This window comes from Stegodyphus dumicola, chromosome 12, assembly GCF_044657685.1.
Source record: "Stegodyphus dumicola isolate Sdum_Otavi_A_Nest chromosome 12, ASM4465768v1".
Taxonomy (NCBI): domain Eukaryota; kingdom Metazoa; phylum Arthropoda; class Arachnida; order Araneae; family Eresidae; genus Stegodyphus; species Stegodyphus dumicola.
Window position 1 is genome coordinate 118,968,536 of NC_140779.1, and position 25,375 is coordinate 118,993,910.

General features: G+C 33.1%; 1 protein-coding gene across 1 annotated transcript in view; it reads left to right on the forward strand.

Annotated features, from left to right (window-relative positions):
- Positions 1–25,375, forward strand: part of LOC118192605 (zinc finger protein ush-like) — a 373,369-nt gene that overhangs the window by 282,778 nt on the left and 65,216 nt on the right. Inside the window, exon 2 of the mRNA XM_085806890.1 lies at positions 21,801–21,997. Coding sequence (XP_085663016.1) covers positions 21,801–21,997 — 197 coding nt within the window. The remainder of the gene's footprint in view (positions 1–21,800; positions 21,998–25,375) is intronic.

Here is a 25,375-nt window from a genome sequence, read left to right on the forward strand (position 1 = left end):
CATAGTTACATAGTTCATAATATATGCTTACATAGTTACATAGTTCATAATATATGCTTACATAGTTACATAGTTGATAGTACATGCTTATATACAAGTAGTTCATAATACATAGATCTTTCATAATACTTGCTTACATAGTTCATACATATACATGCTTACATACGTAGTTCATACATATACATGCTTACATAGTACATAATATATTGAGCCTGTTACATAATACATACATATAGTTCATAATAATTTTCATTGGCCATAGTACATACATGTTTCATAATATATTGAGCCTGTTACATAATAATCATAATAAAATTTATCATCCTAAATTTCGGCGATATCTTAGTAAGTGAATAATGACAAGAACGAACCTGAAAAAAAGATATATACGAACTTCGAGCTGTTCATTACGTTTATTTATTACTTTCCAGGATGTGTACATACCGTCTAATTATCCAGCAGAACCTAATGACTTCATTCAAGCTAGTATTTTGTTTTTCAAAAATAAATTTATAATTTTAACTTACCGCAATATGCAAACACTATAACATTGAAATTATTAATTTTAACTAAGCTGAAGTTCAATGTTTCTTGTAGATCAAAACAATTTTAATCATTAATATATGCAAAATTTTCGCTTCGGTAAAAATTAATACATTAATTCGCTGAACGTCTGCTTAATTCGAATTTTCGACTGCTGAAAAGTTTCTCCGAGTCCTTTTAACTTACCGCAATATCTCCAAACACTATAACATTGAAATTATTAATTTTAACTAAGCTGAAGTTCAATGTTTCTTGTAGATCAAAACAATTTTAATCATTACCCTACTAAAAATGCCCGATAGAAACCAGTAAAACTTTTTATGGGTACCCATAATATTTTATGGGTTTTTATTGACTTTTACTGGTTTCTGTTGGTCTCTGTGGGTTTTTTTTACTGGTTTCAAAATGACCCATAGAAACCAGTAAAACTTTCTACTGGTACCTATAGAATTTTTGATGGTCTCTATTGACTTACTGGTTTCTATTGATCTCTGTGGGTTTTTCCTTACTGGTATCAATTGACACCCATACAACCAACATTCAATGGCAGAACTTTGTACTGGTTTGTATAGGTTTATATTGACTTTTGCTGGTTTTCTTACTGGTATCAATATAATAATAAATCCTCTGTTGGTTTATATGGGTTTGTGCTATTTTTTTATCTGACGTTAATATACTTCTTGTAAACAATAAAATTAACAGAATGAAAATATGATCTCTTTAAGACCACCAGAGTAACCTGTAAACGCAGGTGGTCGTTTTAGAGAGGGTTTTTACTAAATATGCTATTTTTTTATTTAATTTTTTTTTCGGAAACAATAACAGTAATCATATACACCACACACAACGAGGTCTCTCCAAGGCGACCAGCCGCAAATAAAAATTCATCTTTGCAAGTGGTCGCCTTCGAGAGGTGATGCTCAATACCAATAGATACTCACGTTCTCAGAGATACGTTTATCTTTTAGAGGTGGTCGTCTTAGAGAGATTGCATCTACGGAATGAATCTCTCTAAGGCGACCAAACACACTTGCAGAATTTTCTTTGTGAATGGTCGCCTTACAGAGGGAATATTCAATACCAAAGTCTACTTATGTTTTCAGAAATACTGGTTTCTTTCAGAGGCGGTCGTCTTAGGGAGGTGGTTTTTTGCTACGAGTTGGTTCTCTGAATACACACACATAAGCACTTACATTTCTGATATTACAAATAAACACCGGTATCAACCAACATCTCTTTAACGCGAACAAGTTCATTCACAATCGCAAAACTTTTCTCCCTGTTAACGCTGACGTGAAGAAAAAAATTCGCCCTTCCTCTCCCACTCTCAGAAGTTTCCCTAACAAGCAATATGGCGCCGCGCTAGTTATTGTTGTGTGATGGTGGTGTTATTTTATTCGTGGTTGTAGTAATGCAATATATTATTTACTAGGATTTACTGTATTACAAATTTTACTATGTTTTACTGTTTAGAAATTTAATCGTGTCTAATGTTTGAGAGAACGTTGCTGATAACTGACTAGTTGTGAAATGGAGTTTCTGAGCGTGAAATTGATTTTCCATCTTTACTTTTATCCTGAAAAACAATGTGCTTAAAAACTGAAAAGTGATAATTTCAGACTTGATACTTGATAATTTGGTTCAGTGATCAGATGCAGAAATGTAGTTTTTGCATTCTACTGAAATTGTATTTTGGAAAATTTATTTTTTTGATTACAGTTTAGAAATACTTTTTTAAAGCTTGTTCATGTAGATGCTTTATCACTTGAATATTATGTACTAATAAATTTGAGCATACCTTACTTAAAAATGATCTTGCATGATTCAATTTTGAATTTTTCGACTAATGTGATGTGGCCGAGCAAAAAGAATGTTTTTTTTATGTTTTAAAAAATGTACTAATTATATTTCGCGAGCAAAAAGAATGTTTTTTTTATGTTTTAAAAAATGTACTAATTATATTTCGCGAGCAAAAAAGGTAAGTTTTATTAATGAAATAAACATTGAAGTATTTAATGTGTTTATTACTTATTGAATGGGGTAGACAAGACATACAAGCTTAAGGAATCTTTTTTCCACTACTAAAATTATGTGAAAATTTAGATGATCATAGTAGCTTACATTGTTTTTTCTTTTTGGTCTATTTTTCTTTACAAGTATGAGACTAGAACCACATTTTTACATTAAATATTTTGTGCTATTTTGTTAAAACACATATAATCATTTTTATGCATACTTTAATTTTCATTATTATTAGTTTGATGAAGAAAATTTCAAATGTGTTTTTCATAAATTGCTTTTGAAATAGAAATAGATTTGTGAATAAGATTTATGTAATATTAAATGTACTAGTCTTGGGAGTATAAAAAGTGAATTATTTATTTGAAAAAAATTACATTTAGTTGAAACCTCATATAGTGGTTATTTTCTTAAATGACCACCTCTGATAATGGCACATTTGTCAGGACAATAATTAAATAACAGGACTTAAAAATCATTCATAGTTTTGTCAGGCTACAGGAAACTTGCATTATCTCGAATTGTGGAGTTGATTGTTTTAGGAACGTTTTGCTGTATAATCAATTGACTTCGGTGTAGTAATTTTTACGTGGGTATGAATTTTGCAGAAGTAATTGAAAGTTTTTACGAGACAATTAAAACCAAAGCTTTTCGGATCATGAGTCTTATAAGGGCACTGTTATAGCATTGCTTTCAGATATAGTTAAAGTAAAATTTAAACATTATTTTCGGAAGCACTTCCACAGAGAATCTGGTTGTTCTCTGCGGATGAAAACCCATATAAATAAATCTTCTGTACAGCCTTATACAAATGCAGTTAAAATTACTGTCATTACAATTAAGCGAATATAGCCACATTTGTTTACAAAAAGTTATTATTGCTAAATACTGCACTATATCAATTTCATTTAGCATTGTAATTTCAGAAAATGCTCAGCATGAGGTATTTTTATATTATATAATCTACTGTCAAAACCAATAGCTACCTTTTCAGTACTTTAAATTTTACTATTGAGAATTTTTATGGTTCAAAATAATATTTCTATACATTATTTCAAGTATTCTTTCTACAATAGAAATCTAAATAACTTGCACCTAAAACACTGACTCAAATGTATTCCAATAATGCATCGCTTTAATTAAATTTATGTTCCCTTGAGATGATATATAAAAAACCTTGTGTAATAATAAATTATTAATATATACAGGTAAATAGTATTTTTATATATTTTTTCAGGTAAAGTGCAGAATCGCCCACTTATTTATTTGGCACTTTGTACAAAAGTAAAAGGAATTGGATTTTTGTCAATTTTCTTTTGACTTTTAAAGTGAAAATAGGTTGATGTGTACATGAATAAAGTCAAAGGAGTGCACAATGGCATTTTTGTGCAATTCTGAGATGTTTTTTTAAGTGAAAATAGGTCCATGTGTACGTGGATACCGAGTATGTGCAATTCTTAAAAACACGCCAAGCAGTGGGCGATTCTACACTTTCCCCATTTTTCTATAGGAATTTAGTTTCATTAAATTAGTTATTTAGTATAATTATGTGTATATGAATATATTCATACTTATTCACATAGATGGGCCCACCAGCGGCCGAGCGGTAAAGTCGCTGAACACTGGTAGTTCGGTCCGAGGTTCGAATCCCGCGAACGGGCTGGCTGCATGGGCGTTTTCGTGGTTTTCCCCATGTGTAACGTGTATACGAGCCAGTTTCTCTTAGAAAGTCCTCCACGAAAGGCATCCCTTCCCTTAGGCATATAGCCCTCGTGTGCTTTGCCATAATTAAATACACCAACACATAGATGGAATTTTTACAGTACGAACGTTTATCTTTTTTACATCAAGAACTACATATACTATAAATACCCATTATGTTATAGATTTTATTTATATAAAATCTGTGGAAGATTATCTAGCACTAAAAGTGAGATACGGAATAAAACATTATACGCTATATTTTCTTAATTCCCGAACTGTGCGTTGAGAATTGGTATTTGTTGAAACTTGTAAATTTTTTAAAATTCATTTTGTTACAATATAATTTATTGTATTTTGGGTACTATTAAGTTTATTATATGTTATCTTCATGTTTCATTTATTTTTTGAGAGATACAGGTAACATTCAAAGTATTGTAATAAGGGGTCGACACAGTGTTTGTATATTATTATTTCTTCACTACATTATATTCTTGGATTCATTTTTCTTACACGCAAAACATCAATGTGTATGCATGTCATAATAAGCTGCAGGGTGTTACTATCATTGGTAAGCGAGCTTTAAGGGGATAGCAAGTATGCTAAATTTGAACTCTATGTTAAGTTTCTAATTTGCAAGTCCCGTATTCTTTTTGCTTGCTTGTTAATAATGTTTCTCTTCCTGAAAATTTGAGTTTCTTCTAGTTTTGTTTTTTTAATTTGGTTTAGTGCATTGTAGGTAACTTAAAATTTCAGCAGATGCTAGAAAGTACTATCCTTTGGCAATACATTTCTCATTAGGTATCAAATTGTTAAACAAGCTGATGTGATTAAATACAATTGTTTAATTTCCCAATTAAAGAACTGAAATACAAATATATGCAGTAAGGTACAGTACTATATGTATATATTTATAATGAAATCAATAATATATATACAGTCAAAGTAATGATTCGCAACCATCAAATGAAATGATATTATATATATATGTAATAGATTCTGTAGTCGAATACAAGCAGCTGAATCCGTAATGAACAGCAAGAATTTTGATGGCTTAGAGATGTTGAAACTCCAATCCACATTGAATAAGAAATTTGGTAGTCGAGGTAGATTTAATTCAAGTTTTCTTTCAGCAAATATGTTGCAGCCACAAACAAGTTGGCACATTATTTATGGCCTATTCCAAAAATTAACATTTTTGATAAATGTGTAGTAAGAAACAAGGAGCAGACAGACTGCAATCCAGCTAATACAAAAAGCAAATGCGTTACGTTAAGGGTGAAATCTTAATTCAGACCGAGTTAATTTTGGTTCTCGATGCATTTTTACTCGTCTTTGATAGTTAATACTGTAAAATTATTATTGGCTGTTTGAGTTTTAGTTTCTTTTATAACATCAAATTATGTAAGAGTCATATGACATGAATTAATCTCCAAATGATGCAGTGCAGAAAGATTACTGTTTTTAGAATAGAGAAGGAAAATTAATTTTACGCTGCTAATTTAATCTTTTCCATATTCCTTATTTTTCTTACATATATATATTGTACATATATCATTCGATGGTTGTGAATCATGACTTTGGTTATTATCTTTCTATTCATTTTATTTTCAGAATTATATAAAGGTAGTTTAAAATTTTGTAAAGAGAATTTATACAAATATTTTGTAATATGTTTATAGATATTGACGTGCATTAAGAAGGACGGGCTCGTAGGCTTCTAGATATTTAAAAATTTTTATTTATTCGCATTGAGTTTTATTTAAAATTACTTTACATGCTTTCTCTGCAATTTAGTTCTGTACATTTCATCAGTGCTAATTATGTACTTCTGCTGGTTTATGTTTTTATGGAAATTTGATTTACAGTTCTATTTTTGTGTATTGTTTTTTATGGGGATTCTGTATATGGATACCCGTTCTATGTACGATTCTATGTATGGATACTCCACTATGGTATAATGCTATTGGTTCTGTTTATGGGTTTTTTGCAGCGATTTTTCCAAGAGGTACCTTTATTGGTCTGTGGATTTTTGTGTAGTGGTTTTTACAGGATTTGGTGTATGGGTGCCTGTATAGGTGTACATGCTTTTGTTTACTGGTTTTTACATGGCATAGACCTACGGAATATCCATTTTTTTAATGGAAATTTGGCCAATGGATATGCATATAAAGTTTTGATTTTAGGCTATGGGTTTTTACTGGGATTTTGTTTATAGTGCCTACAGTTCTACAGAGATTTGGCCTACTCGTAACCATACAGTCGTACGGGTTTCTGTTTACAGGTTTTTTACGGGTATTTCGCCTACAGGTACCTATACAGCCGTACAGGTTTCTTTCTATGGGTTTTTACGGGTATTCGGCCTATGGGTACCCGTACAAACGTACAGGTTTCTTTTTATGGGTTTTTACGGATATTTGGCCTACGGGTACCCATACAACCGTACTTGTTTCTTTCTATGGGTGTTTACGGGGATTTGGCCTACGGGTACCCGTACAACCGTACGGGTTTCTTTCTATGGGTTTTTACGGGGATTTGGCCTACGGGTACCCGTACAACAGTGCGCGTTTCTTTTTATGGGTTTTTACGGGGACTTGGCCTACGGGTATCCGTACAGTTGTACGGGTTTCTGTCTGTGGTTTTTTACGGGGATTTGGCCTACGGGTACCCACAGAGCTGTACGGGTACCCGTAGGCCAATTCCCCGTAAAAAAATTTTATGGGTTTCTACGGGGCATTTTTAGCAGGGTAATGTATGCAAAATTTTCGCTTCGGTAAAAATTAATACATTAATTTGCTGAACGTGTACAATTAATTACATTAATACATTAATTTGCTGCACATGTGTAATTTTGATCCAGAATTATACCCAATTAAAAGTAATAAGAAACGTTAATAAGCTGTTGTTTATGCTTTTATTAATACTTCGTGAAAACAGTACGTTGACAGTGTAATAAAAAATTATATTTTTAAAAGAAATGTTTTAAAACAGTGGTCTCATACTCAAGTTGCATACGGGCCTAATGATGGATCTGAAAGCTGCTCACGAGCCAGAACATTTTCTTTTTTATAAAAATTTAAAAGCGTTTTTAAACAGAGAACAGAGAATGTAAACTAAATTTTAAAATTTTACTTGATAATTATTTATCAAAACGTCAATAATGATAATAGCAAAGAGAAAAAATTCATTATTTTCTATTTGAAGAAATTTTTTTTTATTCTAAAAGGTTTTCTACCTGAAACCTGCAAGAAATTTCTGTTGGTTATAATTTGTAATTCAAACGTATTGACAGCTAAATATTAAATTTTAGACTAATGTTTATTTTAAGTAATTCCAATATATTGAATTTATCACTAAATACCTTAAAAGGTATTTTTCCTTCCTGTTTGCATGCCTTCGTGGTGTAACGGTAGCCCATTCGGCGCATATTCGAGAGGTCCAGGTTCGAGTCCCGGTGACAGCATTGCTTATTTTTCATGTTCCTTGCTTCAGAATAACCTAATGACTCTACAATCTTACTTCTAATCATAAATGGGAAACCGGAAAATATGGAAGTGTGACCAGCTTTCGACTGACAAAATTAAATTTACTGGCTGTACCAAGAGACTAGAGTAAGATGGGATAGGAAATTCCCCCATCTTACTCTAGTCTCGTGACACGTCACAGTCCATATCTTAATTTCTCTAACACTATAAGCCTTCTAATTGCAAAAAATACATAATTTAAATGGACTCGCAGACAGAATAAACTTGCTTCGGGAGCTACATTCAACTTTCCCGTGTTAGTTTAAATGAATATTCATCTCGTATCCTATAAAATGTTCAAAATGTTGCGCTATTTCATCTGGACCATCTCTATTTATAATCTCTACTAATGAAACTTGCTTCTGGAGCTACATTCAACTTTCCTGTGTTAGTCTAAGTGAATATTCATCTCGTATCCTATAAAATGTTCAAAATGTTGCGCTAATTCATCTGGATTATCACCATTTATAATCTCTACTAATGAAACTTATGAATCTGTAAAAGAGCCTTTGTCGATGAATGTTAAGACTATCGATTTACTTATTTATTTATTTTTATGATTTGCAATCAACACTGAACTTAAGTTTCAATTTCAGTAAGTTTTAGTTCATATTTGAGCATACTAATTTTATTTAGGCTGGTTTTTTATTGCCGTTTAGTTTTTACTTGATTTATTATCTTCCAGTTAATTTAAGATTAGGCATAAATAAATGTAATTTCAATTTCAGCTAATATTTAAAACAAAAAATATGTATTACATGAAACAAATATTTAAAAATTATATAATAGTATTTAATTTTTCACATTAATGGATACATGTTCTACTTAAAAACCAGAAACAGAGGATAATCCTTTTAGATTTTATTAAGTTATACGAATACTTATATAGAATATTAAAAAAAAGGTGTGGTTATAGGATCTGTTTCCGTGTTATTTCTCATTCTAGACAAGTACTTCCAATAACAAGTTTATCATAATAAGACAGAAAATGTTATGTAACTAATTTCAGTACTGTAGAGGGGTAAAGCTCTAAAATCTGCTTCTCTTATTGTCCTTGCAGAGCAAAATTTAAAATTCCCAAAGTATTCCTTATATTTAAATACGTTAAACACAAAATTTTCCATACTTTCAAAGATAATATTTTAAGAAGGGATATAAATCTCTTCTTAATTTTCCAATCGCTTATGTATTCGTGTTTTAAAAGGCACTTAAGTGTTTTTTAAAACCAAGGCGCTTAAGCAGAAGTCGTGACAGTATTAATCGTTTCTGTGAAATCTGAGAAATCGTTTCTTAATTATTTATTTAGTGCAGTTTTTCATGTCAGTTTCTAAAACCATGAAATAATAAAAACATATTTCATAATAATATGAAAAAAGAGATGGGTTCCATTTGCAAATGAGCAGAAATGAATAAATACGTATAATTATGAATTAGCTCTAGTTTCATTCATTTTTAATTTACACATTACGTTTATTCATTTTTTTTCTTTGTGTTAAGTACGCATTTTAAATATTTATGCGATTCATCAAAACTGATTACATAAAATTAGCAAAACAGCAATCTTGTGTTTGGCATAGATTTATTCAGAAATTCAATGATTTCGAGTGCAAAAAGGTACAGTAGGAGTAGCAAAGAGGATTCAGGTAGGAGCAAAGAAATCCGCAAGTTTCACTTTGGCGTGTTTCTTTTCCGTTTTGAAATAATTATAAATTGTTGCGTTCTATGGGTTCGTGGATTTGGAGTAATTGATGACAACCCTTGATGAAGAATCAAAACACAATTTATTCGTCAATATTGCACAGGATAGTTCCAAAGACACGTTTACACTCGTCAGAAAACTACGATAAACACTCTGAAACAATCAGCAACACAGCCTTCGGGCTTTCAGGCTATAATTGTGAGGACAGCTTCATCGCAAAGCAGAAAAGTACAGCTTTCGACTCGGTCGATCGCTCTCGATCTAATTTCTGAACCCAAGATACTACTACTGAAATAAACACATTCAAAGGTACTCTTCACGATAAACTGCTACTCAGCTTACAGGCAAAATTTATACAGCTTTTGACATGGCTTCGAGAATATTCTTAGGAACATCCGTAGGAATTCGTTCTAGAATGCTCCTGCTCGGTCTGTGGCATATTGCTTATTTTTCGCCAAATGATCGATTTCGCACCGAATATGGCAACCCTGCTTTTACTTTCATTTTATGGCAACCCTAAAAGCACTTTGTGGGGAAGCTATATTACCGCAGCTGGGTATTCGTAACAACATCAATCTGTGAGTATAGATCTGGCTGTTATAGCTTTGGGTCGGAGTTCGAATCCTTGAGAAGGCATGCATGTTTGTAAGCGTATAGCTTCTTTACAGCACTGACACTATTTAATTAATGTAGGTAGATGTAATTAAAATACTGTAGAATCTAAAGTGCTCTCGAGAGGTTGTTGGTAAGGAAAAAGGGGTGGAAGATCCGCCGACCCCTCTGCTAGGGGATTCTCTTTAAAAACTGAAACAGAGTTAGGCAAATTCATACTCTATCTACAAGGTTATGAAAGCCCAACGACAGGCACATCCCTTGCTTCTAGGCCATGATGATATTCGTGAACCTGATCTGACTTATAATGATCAGATTAGTAGGATTAGAAACAATAACATACATCAAACTTGATAAATTCCTGTTTTCTTTAATATTAGATATAATAATTATATGTAGACACTTTACGCGTCATTCATTATGCTAGTATTTTCAAATATGCCTACCTTGAAAAGGTTTATTCAGTAGTGCCTGCTACCACTTTTTTTTTTTTTTTTTACTATATCCAGAGCTATATAAAGATAAGATCAACTACCCTTCACCTAACTTTAAGTTTTATATTGTTCGAAAACTTGCAACTTCAATTTCCCCCCACCTTCTCTTAAAAATAGAAACAAACTTGAAGAATGCCACAAACCAAACATCGCAAAAGGTGAAAACAAAATGGGAGATTCAGAAGGAACTGTCCAAGATTGATGCTAAGTTCGAGTATGTCACGCGCTCACGAAACAGAGGAACTGTTCCCCGCGATAACCCATATGCACGAATGCTCACAAAAATAGCACCCGCCCGTGATTTTTTTTCCCCTGGATTGTTTTCTACTTTTTTTTTTATCCGAACGGAGCGGTCATAGATAAATAATGGAATAGAGCGACTGGTGGGAGGGTTTGGATAAAGTGTAGGTTTTGTTTGTTTGGGGTTTTTTATATTTGGTTTTCGGGGGTGGAGAGAATTGCATTTTTTTCTCATCATGCCCTCAGATTTCGCGCCGTGATACTAAAATGCCGTTTCGGTCACAGAAGGAACACTAATGCGAGTTTCGTTATGGTATACCTTTTGTTCGCTTAAAACTGAAAGTGATGTTTTTATTAACTCATTTGAATTGCAAAAATGAAAGGTTATTTTTTCCTAACACCTTGTATGATAGATTAAATGTAGACTCATACCATATGTTATATTGGCTGTTTCGGAAATCTGCTTGTAGATTAAATGTTGAAGTGTATGTCTAGAAAGAACATTTCGTTAAAAACTGATTCAGTTATGATGCTTCTAAGAGCCCATCATCAGTCGAGCGATAAAATCGCTGAATACTGGTAGTTCCGACCTGTGTTCGAATCCAGGCGAAAGGGTTGGCTGCATAGGCATTTTCGTGGATTTACCCCTTGTGTAATGTGTATACGAGCCAATTTCCCTTAGAAAATCCTCCACGAAATCATCCCTCCTCTTAGGCATATAGTGTGCTTTGTCGTAATCAAATAAACCAAACCAGCTGCTGCAAAATTTTGTGAAAACAATACTATTATTGCAATTGTGAAATATTCTGTAAAAATATAATCTAATTTCTTATAGAAACCAGGCTGAATAAGCCTAATATTCACCATGCTTTAATTAATTATAGACAAAAAAATTTATAACTTTTATAGTCAAAATGTATGTACTCAAGAGTAAATTGATGTAATTCCGATAACTTAAATTCTACACTTTTGAGAAAACATTTTGTCACAAAAACAGACATTTTTCTTTTATGTGATTAATGATCATTTATGGGTAAAACAACATTTGACACTAAAATTTGTAATAGTACGTATACGTTTTTATAAAAATGAATAAATACTAAGTAATTCACAGTTCATAAAACAATCCATTAGTGTTCCGACAGCAGCAATAAGTGATGGTAATAATGCAAAATAACGTTCAAAATTCAATCCATAATGAACTCTGAATAAACCACATGCAAGTCCTTCCAAACGTTAAACAGAAACTGGCAAACTGCAAGAAATAAGGGGCCAAAAAAATCAAAGGTTTCAAAATTTAGATCAAATTTTATTTTGTTTCTTTTATTTTTGCATATATTGAATTACTTCTGTTTTACATGTTTTTGGAGACTCTGAACACTCATATTGCGGAAAAAATTAATATATTTAAAAATTTTGTTTGCTTTTTTATGATTTATGCTGTTATTTTTTATCCCGGTCTGTATACTTTCAAAATTTGCATATAGTTTTGTAATTGCCAATTTTGGATTTAAAATTTTGCCTGTGGTATCGTTTTTCCAAGTATTGGATTATTATTTTTGTAAGTTTTACTTTTGGACTCGATCTACTCAGTATGTATTTAATTTTGTTTTGTTCGAAAAAAAAATGTTTTGAATTTGTCAAAGCTTTTTATTGCATTTTTTGGCACTGCTTACTTCGATCTTTAGGAGTTGGACTGATAAAAACAGAGATTACTTTGTTTTTCTAAGATTCGTTTTAAATCTTAAATTTTAAACTTTAATTTGTGTTTTTATCGGTTCAGAAACAATCTATGGTAATTATTTACTTCTTCCGTTGCACCAGCCACCTCATAACGATGCGGCTCCCAAAGATGTAAATTTCATTTTCAATTTAGTTTTGCTCCCTTATTTCTTGCAGCTTGCTTCGGTGATTCTGTTTCTCGGTGTGTTTTGGTTTTGCATTCAAATTCGCGTATTCAATTTAGAGTAAACCACATGCTTTATTCGAATTGAATATGCGATGAATCTTAGATGTACTTTTAATATTAGATGCACTTTATTTTGCATTATTTTTTTACATGTATTTACTTACATGAACTGCACATTCTTTAAGCACGTTTATAGTTATCGATTTTGGATTGGATTATTATTTTAGGCAAATTATACAGCGGTTATATATTTCGACTCTTTCCCGGTTTTAACCAAGAAGCCTCTGAAAATTACTTTAAGTTTTACAGACAGTTGAACTTGAGTTAAACAGTGGCAGGTTTCCTCTTTGACTCGGAGCCCACCAACGGCCGAGCGGCAAAGTCGTTGAATACAGGTAGTTCGATCAGGGTTTCGAACCCCGGGGAATGTGCTAGTCGTCGTTTTCGTGGTTTTCCCCGTGTATGACGTGTGCACTAGCCAGTTAGAAAGTCCTCCACGAAGGCTTCCCTCTCCTTAAACAGACTGAGTGCTTATGCATAGTTAAATAAAACAAACCAAAAACACCTTCTGTTTAATTCACGACACCGAACAGAAAAATCTGCGAGTTAAAAGTACGTGAATGTGAGTTTAGATCTGTTAACTGCAACTCATGCCTGTAGAAGTTAACGCTGGCGTAAACCGTAACTCATGTCTATAGAAATGACTTTAAAAATGCTTAGTTGGTAGGGAAACAGCCAGGTGCGTTGTGTGAGAGAAATTGTTCGTATTAACTTGTCATCCTCAAAATGGCAAGTCACATCTATTTTGTTACATATCTTCGATAAATTATCAACTGTTTTATGTTATCCAGTTTTTAGCTTTCAGATGCAAACCACTTGAGTAAACAAAATGTTATTTAGATTTAATCTCTGTCTGCATAAAAAAAAACATTTCATGGTGATAACTCTTCAAAAGCCCAACATCTCACATACAGCATCGTTAGGTAGGCAGTAAGAATGATTTAACTGGAAAGTTTTAGGAATAGTCACAGGATTGTGATACATGTCTTTGATTAGTACATGAAAAAATAGTTTCTATATCCACATTTTTTCGAATATTTCATATCCTTGGCTATATGGCCCTTACACTCTTTGTAATAAACAGATGTGAACAATTTCAAATGTTTTTAAAATCCTTCATGTAATAAGTACTGCACTGGTAATTTCACAGTTTCACGAGGGAAGTCTGCCTCCCTGGCTTATGCCGTTATATAACATATCCATTTTGAAGTGAAAGGTTTTGTAACTGCGATGTTTTTTCGTGTTAACCATTTCCCATTAATGTTTTCTCTTCCACAAGAAGTACTGGTCTTTGATGTAATTAATGTCATCGCAAAAATATGCAGTTGTTCAACGAGACTCGAGTACAAGTAAGACGCATTTATTATTATCACGATGCTTCGGCGTAAACACCAATTATTTACGGATGAAACGTTCATTTGATGCTGCTTTCTTTTACATTATATTAAATTAAACAGCATGTTTAAAACTCGATCCATACTGAATGACCGATTGTAATGTTTCTGAGAATAATTGCTTATACAAAAAGAAACTTTGCATTTGCCATATTTATGATGCTGTACATTGCAAGCAAATGTATGATAAACCATGGGGAAAAGCAGAAAAAAGTTTCTAATGGTAATAAAAGTTTCTCACGAGGTACAGGTTAATTAATTACGGCAAGATTAGATTTGGGCATACACGTTCCGTCAGACATTTAAGTCGACAATACGCTACCAATCCAACCGCAGGACTAAGCCTAGGAGTTCCAAAAAGTAAACCACTGGGCTGTTTCTGCGGTTGTCTCCTGTCCTGTCACCTTGGAGAGGATGGACACCATTGTCGCACGGCGACAATGGTCTTCAAAAGTTTCTACCTGCCAGTCACACGGGCTGCCCATCGCCAAGGGACTTTACCCAGTAAACCCGGGCCGCCACCCCAGGCACTAGACGAACTACGCCACTCTTGGCTACTAGAACAACACCTTTGGCTACTGGGTTCATTTTCTAATTGCTGCTTTTCCCATCACGTTAAGCAGGTGAAACCGCACAAACATCCCTAAGAGAGAAGTAATCACTTCTCTTAAGTAGGTTGTGATTGACGTTGTAGCATTCTACTTGGCAAATGGGAAGGAAATCAGTCCAACAGAAATTATTATACATGGGCATTTTGGTTGTTTGATGAAAGAAACAGATTTTGGCCTCTATCGATGCGAAAAGAGTTAACGTGCTCTGATATAGGGCAATCATACATGTTAGCCTGAATGAACTGAACATGTTTGGAAAACTTTTGTTACATCAATCCTTTAGCTACATATTTTAATATTCGGGAAAGGTTAAATTTATACAAATGCTAGCTGAAAATCATTTTAAACGTATTTAAGGTATGATCGATTCAGCACCTTTTTCAGTTACACGAAACGTGTTTTCAGGGTGAAAACGTCTCCAAAGAGTGGTCTTCATGTAAAAAACAAGCTGGTGGGTATCGTGTTAAACTGCAGAAATGCAGTATTGCTCTAAAAATCATCATTCATATTTTGGAGACATTTATTTATCTGGGAAAACAAGTTCCTCTTAAAACCGAAGAAATATCGCAATTCATTTTATCGAGATTTATTTTCATTTTATCATTTTATCAAGAGTTTCAACTTTGTGTGTAGTTGTATTCACCCATCTATGTATTAATGATATACCTTCATGTGCGTAGCTAATGCTAAGACTACCGATAGATGGCGCGTTCGAAGAACTGAAAGTAAAGGTAAATCTAAGCATTTCCATCAGACCATCCGTCATCTACATTCGATATGTTTTCAACTTATTCAATCCATTATGGGGTTAAAAAAGCAAAATCAGAATCTGAAAAGATATCTGTTTTCAACATTTCAGTGCTACAGAATACGTTTATTTTCCATTTTTAAAAGCCAAAAATATGAAATCGTAATAAAAAATATGAATATCGAGAAATGTGTATTTCAACTCAAAATAACGTTCAGTTTTCTTCGCGAAATGCATTTTATCCTCATGAGGCTGTAAAGAAACTTGATTCATTGGCTAGGGAGGTTAGTGTTACATAATGAAGTTCGATTTTATCTGCATATTCCGAAAGTGAATGTTAGAAACTGTGCGTATTACTGAATTTCATTTGGAATTAATTACTTACTTTGGGATAAAAATGCGTTATTTTAGAGATTGGATACTTGATAGTTTAACTATGAATGATTTAGGAAGGGAAATTCAACATGAGTTGAAACCTCTGTATTTTTTTAAACCAGATCTAAGAATTTGTATAATTTCATCTTTCTTTTGTAGATTTCCTGTCGGGACTCGAACCCTGGACCTTTCGAGTATGCTTCCATTTACACCCCGCAGGCATGCGGAAAGGAGGGAGAAAACATATTATACACTCAACTTTTTAAAGGGTGACTGGGGATTAAGGGATCCAATTGCTAATCCAGTTCGGGCGCCACTTGTAGAGTCATTAGGGTTTTTGATGTAGGAGACATGAAAAACGTGAAGCGCCTTCACAGCGACGCGAACCCTGGACTTCTAGAATATGCGTCGAGTATGCTTCCAGTTACACTGTGAAGGCATGACGAAAGGAGGGAGAAAATACGTTATACTTTATTTGTGTATGTACATTTGAATGCGCAGGAAGTTAAAGCAAACTGCGAATATGAAACTGAAAATTGATATCTAAACATCTGGCATTATAATTTTAAGTTCAATAAAATTACAGAAAACAAAATGTTAGTAGTTTTGAAATAACACAATTATATTTACAAATGCGAATTTAAGACAGTATTACAAGGAAAAAAGTAGTTTAATGTTAATGCAATCTAATTTAGGTAATTTCATCAGGTCGCATTTCCCAAACCGAAGCCACAAATGTAAAAACAAAAACTTATATATAACTCATAATATAGACTAGAAGAGAAACACGCTAATGTGACAATCAAAATCGTAAAAAAACAACCTTATATTTAGCATATTATACCTACGCTAAATATAAGGTTGTTTTTTACGATTTTGATTGTCACATTAGCGTGTTTCTCTTCTAGTCCTTATTTTAACTTCGCTGATATTTCTTTATGCTTGATCAGACAGCCTGGCTCAGTAAAAGTAGGCGGCTAGTGCAACTCTGATTAAAAATCTAGTTATAACCACGTGCAGTGCTGATAAGCACCACGTGTTTCTGTGATTCCTATTTTCTTCTTTCTATGTATTTCTTTCTCCTGATGAGGAGGGACCTTTAGCTGCCCTCGAAATCGATTGAGTGTTTCATTATACCTACGCTAAATATAAGGTTGTTTTTTACGATTTTGAACTCATAATATCTTTGATGTATAACTGATAATATCCTTGATGTAAATTTTTTATCGAAGAAACAATGTCCATGCATGATTTTACGAACTTCGAACCATGCATTAAATGATATGGAAAGCATACTTTGCGTGTTAAATAACAACAAGACACTATATCTGCTGATGTATTGATTCCAAAGGCAAGTATGCACCATCGCGGAAAAAAATGAAGACCTTTATAAATCAAAAGCTCTACAGGATATTTCTAAAAAGGTTCGGAGCATTTAAATGTATTAAAATGATTTGTTTCCTTTAAATTTAGCATTTTATTCTTATTTCAAGTGTAATATAAGCCACTCATATTAAAATGCATTGCAATAACATGCATTTTTATTTCATTACCACTTGCATTAAAATAGTTTCAGGTTTAAAGTTACGTTAATATGCACATTTGTTTAATGAAGGAACTGTAAGTTAAATCTGGACAAACTGAGCTATGAGATTAAGTATGAAACATCATAAGTAAATACTTGATTTAAAAAAAAAATAACTTATGCTTAGAAAATGATTCGCTGAGTTTCTGTTTCTAGAACCTATACTGTAGCTAAATAGTCAAATCTAATTGCAATGACTTAAAAAAAAGCAAGCAAAGCTATTTCTATTGACGGTGCGAATCGTCAGAAGTAATTTTAAACTTAAGGTTTCTTTTGCTTGAAATTTATTTACAGCTGTAATGAATATATTTAATGATTGTTAAGCTAATTAGAAAATAATACTTAAATTTGTTTGTATTTATTTTGTTGAATTAACGGGCCTTAATTAAAAAATATGGCATTATCCATTGTACATACCAAGGAAATGCGACCATATACCTAGCTATTTTATGTGGCAGCAAAATGTTGGTCATGAGACGTTGGATACCTTTTTTCCATATCCCAATAAACTCTATCTTCATAATTAAGCTAATGTTAAAAAATTGCTTAGAAGTTTTCTAACCTAATGTTGCAAAATAGCTAAATTTCGTCTGTAAGCTTGTAGAAATTATTCTTATTAAATTTTGGAAACAGGAAATTTGAAAAATCCACTGTGTTCTTGAGGGTATTCAAATCTTTGATCTTCTATTTGCTTGATGGATAGCTTAATTACTTACACCCAAAGCAATGTTATGAGAGGATGAAATTACTCCTTACAAGCTCCCTTGCTTTTCCTCTTTTTCTTTCCAAAAGGTTACACACTTGCTTCTCAAGCATTTATCGGAAATGATAACTGAACTGAATCCATCAGTTATTTAAGCCTTCTCATCATCGAGAATGTTGCTTGGGGTGTGTCATGTAGGAAAACTTATTTTTTTTTCCCAATGGACTTATTTTTTTCCTCTTGCCTGGGCCACCATGGGTCACTCCCTAAGGCCAGATGTAGTGATATCTTTATTATGGAGGCAACTAATGGGTGGACCATCATTACCTCCCATGAAGGGAGAGACCGGGTTACGAACCCGGGCCCTTCGGCACCCGGGTTCAGGATTCCCTAACCACTTTACCATCTGGGCGGCTGGTAGACTTAAAATAAATCCGCTAAAAATCTACTGAATTTTCTTATCTTTTTCTCTTTTCCTCCCACCTGCGTTTTGTGTCTTTCGTTGTCTTTGCGTTCTTTCTCCATGCAGATTAACATTTCAGTTTTGTTCTTTAATTTACTATCGACTGATGCAATTAACCATACAAACAATGATTCTATAAAATGCAAATGGTATGTGAATTTTCAAAGGGGGGGAAACAATAATCTAAACAAGATCACGACAGCATAGTTTCCTGTCGCGATATTCTGAGAGAAAAAGAAATGTCTACAAAACTATCTTAGAAACAACTTTTACTCTTTTAGAAAAACTTCTTATATGAATTTAACAGCGAGTTTTAAATTAAAATTTTTATAATGTTTGCTAGGATTTTTTAATATTTTTTCATGATTATTTCTTAAACAAAGATTACGAAACATCTCCATCTAGATTGTTTGGTTTGGTTTACTTGACTATAACAAAGCTCTCGAGAGCAAACTGCCTATGGAGAAGAATGTTCTCGTTGAGAATCTTCTAACAGAAACTGCTCTATATACACGTTACACATGGGGAAAGGCAGGTAAACTGCCATGCAGTCAACCCATGCGCCAGAATTCTGAACCTGGACAGAACTACCAGTGTTTAGCAACTTTTCCGTTATGTCGCTGGTGGGCTTCTCGACCTAGAAGACGAGATGTATGTGTCAAAATCTCATGATATATAGTAAAGACATATTAGAAAGTGACATATAAAGGATTTTGTTTGAATGTGGCCTCCCATCAAGAACTTGAATATGATATTATTCATAGATCTTAATTTTCCGAAGGTAGCAATAGGTTTTGAATATAAGAATTTTAAGTATTAATTCTGCATCGGACCTCTACCGTTTCATTTGTTGTAATTGTTTCATTTGTTCTTATGAAATGAAAATAAATAATAGAAATAATCTCAGATCTATTAGGGGGTTGACCGAATTTCCTTATAAAATTTTAAAGAATGAATATGACTATTATTTACTCCCATATCTAAGGTATAAAAAGCCATTGTGTGTGTGTTTCTTTAGCTGACAAAATGATCAACATCCATTATCGTCTACAAAAACAGAAAAGATTTGCCTGGCTTACAAGTATCTCTTCGTCAAAAACTCTTTACCTTCAACATTGATTTCCGTTGCAATCGAAGATAAATACCCCTCATAAAAAAGACAAAATAAAATATCATCCACTCCTAACCCCATCTATCGGATATCCTCGGAGTGATATCCTTATCAGGTATCTGAGGTCTATATGAAATGTCTACTCTCATCCTACTAATACCTCTAGGAAAATCCTAGATCGGGCGATACTGCTCATTCCTTGCGGTTAAGTAGTTACTTGGATGTGCAACAGGTGGCGGTGGCATCTGATAGGGAGCTCTGCGGGCGAATCTGGAGGGTAGATCTGTCAGTTTCTGGAGAGCGTTTTTATCTCGTTTCGTCTAGCAACTAGGTGGTTAGCTATATATCATGTTGAAAGGTGTTCCATTCGATAGCTGCTTTTACTTTTATACGGAAAGCAGTGAGTGTTGAATGAGTGTGATTTATTATCAACTTGTTGTCAAGTTGAACGTGTGGGTGTTGAACACTTATTCAGTATAATTTGAATTTGGCTGATACATCAGTGTTGAAAATAAGAAGTGAAATTTTGTGCTTTATATAAAAAACTCATAATCAACGATAATGTTATTTTAATACTAAGCTGATAACTGCTTTAAGAAATAAAAAAAGTACATTTTGGCAGCCGAAATTACGTAATGCTATTCATGTCGAATTAAGTCACACATTGTAATATATTCTATAAAAGAAGCTGGTCTTTTCTAGTTAATAAGAAACCTTTTCCCGCCAAACAACAATAAACAAATTATCGAATAATGCTTGCATTTAAATAAAATATTGATACATAAAAATATTATAATTCTTCATCGACATGTATTAATATAGGCAAAATGTATTTTAAAGAATCACAAATTGGCCTTGGTTATCATTATTACAGTTTGGCACTCATTTTCATGCAATGAATTTTACGATTTATTACATGAAAAGATTAATTTCTTTGCTTTATTTAATTTCATCACGTATATTTAACTTGATTTCTAGTTGAATGAAATTTTGATCCTATTTCGTAACAATAACAGGTATATTTTGTACCGAAAAAAAAAATACACTGAACATTCCATTTCTTTAAGCCCACCAGCTGCGAGGAGAGGCTGAACACTGGTAGTTCGCTCTGATGTTCAAAGCCCACTAAAGGCGCTGCAGGGGCCTTCTCGTGGTTTTGTGTAACGTGTAAACAAGCTAGTTTCTCTTAGAAAGTACTCCACGAAGGCATCCCTTCTCATAGGCGGATAGCCCTCGAGGCTTTCCCGCCTATAATCATATAAATCAAACCAAACAAAGTTATCGTTTTTGAAGCAGTAACGAATGTAGATATACTGTCTGAAAGTTTCTTGTACGTTTGACACTGAAACGTTCATCGAAGTAATTTGAAATTTAATGAAATTTGGGCATTTGGTAGCTACTACTAATGATCTTGAATTTGATTCAAACTGATTAAACTAGTGGTGCATAATTGTACAAGAAATTTGGGCTTTACGAGCAACGTGAGAAAACAATATGCGTCTACGTATCTTTTCAAATTTCTTTAACAAACACCAACAAAAACCCAGTCAGTTGCCAAACAGTAAAAGCTACTCAAATATGGAAAGTCTGATCTCCGGGATTCAAACCCAGGACTGAACTACCCGTATTCAGTAGCTTTAACGCTCGGGTGTTGATGGGTACTCTAACATGAGTTAGCACAAAGGCGATATCTAATATGCATCGTTAAAATCTGTACTATAAAATTTTTAAGAAATATTTAACACTCAGAAATACTTTATTAATAAGATCAACGTTATAGCAGTTAGAAAATCCAGGAGTAAAATAAACTCTCAGTTTAAATTAAAAGATTAAAGCAGAAACTCAAAATACTTAAAATAAGTGAATTTTAGTAAAAACATATTTTTTTACCATGTTAATAACTCAATGATAATTAGATGATTAATATTTTAATATTTTAATCCCTATAATGCAAACAACTTTAACCTTTTTTACTGTAACACTTTTGAAATCCATTTCTCACATTTCAGGAAAAAGTGAAGATATTTTGGAAGAAGTTGCCGACCTCCTTCACCTACCTACAGACATCTTTTCCGTGCGGGACCCGGAAGACGATGTGCACGAGTATACTGTATTCACGAAGCAGCATATACGTGAGGGGCTTACCTTCGGTCCTTTCGTTGGGCACGTGATACATTCGAAGGAAGAGAGCTTACATGTTATTGAAGTAAGTATTACTGATTCGTTTCGCTACTACCGAAAAAAAATTTTAAATTCTTATAATTCAAATTAAATGGAATTAAATCTTAGTTTTCTTATAGTAATCTTTTTTGTGAGTCAAATGAAAACTAAATATATAGATTTAAATGAATTTTAGTTGATTGCATTGTATGAAGTGCATATCAGAGTCAGAGTAGAGCAGGGATGTCAAACTCATAGGTATACTTGGGCCAAACAAACAAGGTTTAACTTTAGGCGGGCCGCAAAAAATTCATAGAAACGTAGATTTATTTCGAATAATACAATAATAAACATATATATATCGCTGTGAGTAATCTAACAACACTGAATAAATTATCGTTAATTACTTAGCAGTAAACATTTCATTTTTTTTCTTCGTCGAATGTTATTTTATTATTATATATTATTATTTGCCGATATATTGGCCGGGCTGGAAAAATATTTGTTGTGGGCCGCGAGTTTGACATCCTTGGAGTAGAGTATTAGAAATTTTTAGTTATCATCAAATACATGTATATAATTTGCGAATATAATTTCTTTATATAATGGTCCATATACTTCTTTATAAAACTGAGTATAAGTTCTAGCAGAACAATAAACAGGTGCTTCATACCGTAAAAAAAAAAAAAAAAAAAAAAAAAAAAAAAAAAAAAAAAAAAAGTCGCGTTAATTCTTTTTTTACGAATCACATGAAACAGGTTGAAAGACAGTCACATCGCCAAGCAGGCAAAATGTTTTGAGCCTGCAGTCCGATGCAGTCCTCACAAGTAGATTAAAAAGTATTTTGCAGCTGCGGCACTTTTCAGCCTGCTGATGATAAAATAAATTTACATAACAAAGCTTTTTTCTAGCTTATAAATTCTAGCTTATAAGCAAATAAAGGTTAATAAAGATAACTAAGCAAAGATTTCACTCACTCTTAAATGCTGTCATCGGTATGATGGGATGAAACATTTATTTCTATTTCTCGTACCCTTGATATTTTCTGCCCGAAATCCAAGGAAGTTGTATGTAATATTATGCAAATGCAGCGTATTCATCGAATCGAGAATTTGCTTTTTTATATTTAATCAGGAACTTGGCATCGCTAATTTGCATGCGATATACAAATTGCTTCAAAACGCAGGAGGAACCAGGTTCAATAGCTTGAGAAATTATTTTTTCCACCATTGAAATGTGCATACATACATTTAATAGAACAGTACTTATGTCATACCTATGTAAAAAGAAAAATCAAAATAAAACTTGCTCTAGAGATGCTAAGTAATAAACAAGTAATTTATTATTAGAAAAAATGTTTACATAATATCTCCAAGGAACAGAAATTCAATTGAAGAAAATATTTTCATGTAACTTTTGGTTTCGAACGTACCAGGGCGAATTGGTAATCTGTCTTAGGACACGACTTTGTGCCTGTTGCAGTTTTTTTCTTTAAGAATTGCATGAATATGCCCAGACCGGGCAGGCATAACATAGTATGAGACGCAATCCAGTTTTATAAATAAGCAACTTGTTGTCTGTTGAAAGTACACTGTTTCGAGAAATTAAGGGGTGAAGTTTGACTTTACTAACTCGAAACTTATTAAGGATAGATGTTATGTGTGAGTACCATGATAGAGTTTTACTGAAGATGACCCCAAGATAAAGGACTTGCTTGGCCCATGGGATGAGTTCTTCAAAAAGTTGCAGGTTTTGGTTGAATTTAATCTTCTTGGTAAACAGAATTGCTTGAGTCTTGTCCACATTAACTTTGATTTTCCATTTTGTCAGCCAAGTCTCGAGTATATTTATGTGGTTTTGTAGTCATTGTATTGCTGGGCTAACAAATTCACTTTGTGAGAGGATCGCAGTGTCGTATGTTGCGAGTATTGTGTTCTGTGCGGTGGGAATGTCGTTCACGTAGATATTAAATAAGGTAAGTCCAAGCAGACTCTCTTGGGGGACCCCAGCAAGGATTGAAGTGAAGAAGTTATGCGAAGTACGCAAAAGTGTGTACTTCGGATATCATTTACGCACATCAAAAACTAATATGCGTAGTTTTATTAGAAAAGTTGCTATTATTATTTGCCTTGAAGTGACTAAAACTGGTTTTAGATTAATTCACGCTGATCGCCGAATATTTTTTCCTTTTCTTGAACTAGCCGGCTACATGGCTTTTTCGTTGATTTCTTTATGTGTTACAGAGCCAGTTTCCCTTAAAAAGTCCTCCACGGGACATCCTTGTCTTGTGACTAACGGCGGAGCATGTAATAAATAAATAATAATAAATAAATTTGCTTGAAAGAAATGTTTCAGAATTCCATATTAATTTAGAATTATTTAAATTAACTACAGAGTAGGAATTATTATGGATTCTTTCCAATATCTATATAAAATACAATTTAAAACGAAATGTGGGAAGCAACATTTAGAACAATTATTGATATTTATTTATAAAAACATTTGAATGATTTTATATATTCTTTGGACGATAATTGATAATTGCGATACTATCTTTATTTTATAATTATCGCTTAAAAAACACGCAAAAATAAAATATTGTCTTCAACATATTGGAATACCTATGTTTGGCACTGGATAAAATAAACAGAAAACCAGCTTCATATGCTTTTTCAAATAAAGTAAAATGCATTTAAATCAAAGGCAGAATGAATTATCTGATGAGGCTCCATTTAAACGTTTACATCCTATGAAACAAACATATGTCCACATTCACGAGGAAGTAAATGGGCAGAACGAAGCTAAGTCCCGACGAACGATATCCAACAGGTCTTGCGGTCTCAGCGGTCAGTGATTGGTCAGCTCAGAGACAAGCTAATGCTTCGAGAATGACGCGGAGGTCAATATATGCCTTCGGAAATCGTACGTGGGGGGTGGATGAAGTAGGCCATGCACGAGATTTCCCCCGCGTCCATCAGGATTAGGCTGGATTATGTATATGCGGGAGGATCGATGAATCTTGACAGATATTGTGCTTTCTCCAATAATCCTGGATTCCCTTGCGTCGATTAACTTGAAATTGCTATTGTTAAACTATATTCCTTGAACGTTTATGCTGAAATGTCTCGAACAAAATCATAAAATGATTTCGAAAAGCCCTAAATTATGATTTCTGCCTTGCAAAACTGGAACATGTAGTAATTAGTAATGTACGAATAAATACATCGATTCATTCTAGGTTTTAAAAGTAATTAACCCACTGTGTTTTCTATGAATTGGAAAATACCAGTTAAATAAAATTACTGTCTTCCTTAGATAATATTTTACATTAACATTTAATACGCAATTAAAAATTTTCCTCGAATTTCACAAATTTCAATCTTTATATGCTGCTGTTTAATTTTATCCGTTATTCTTGCTTATT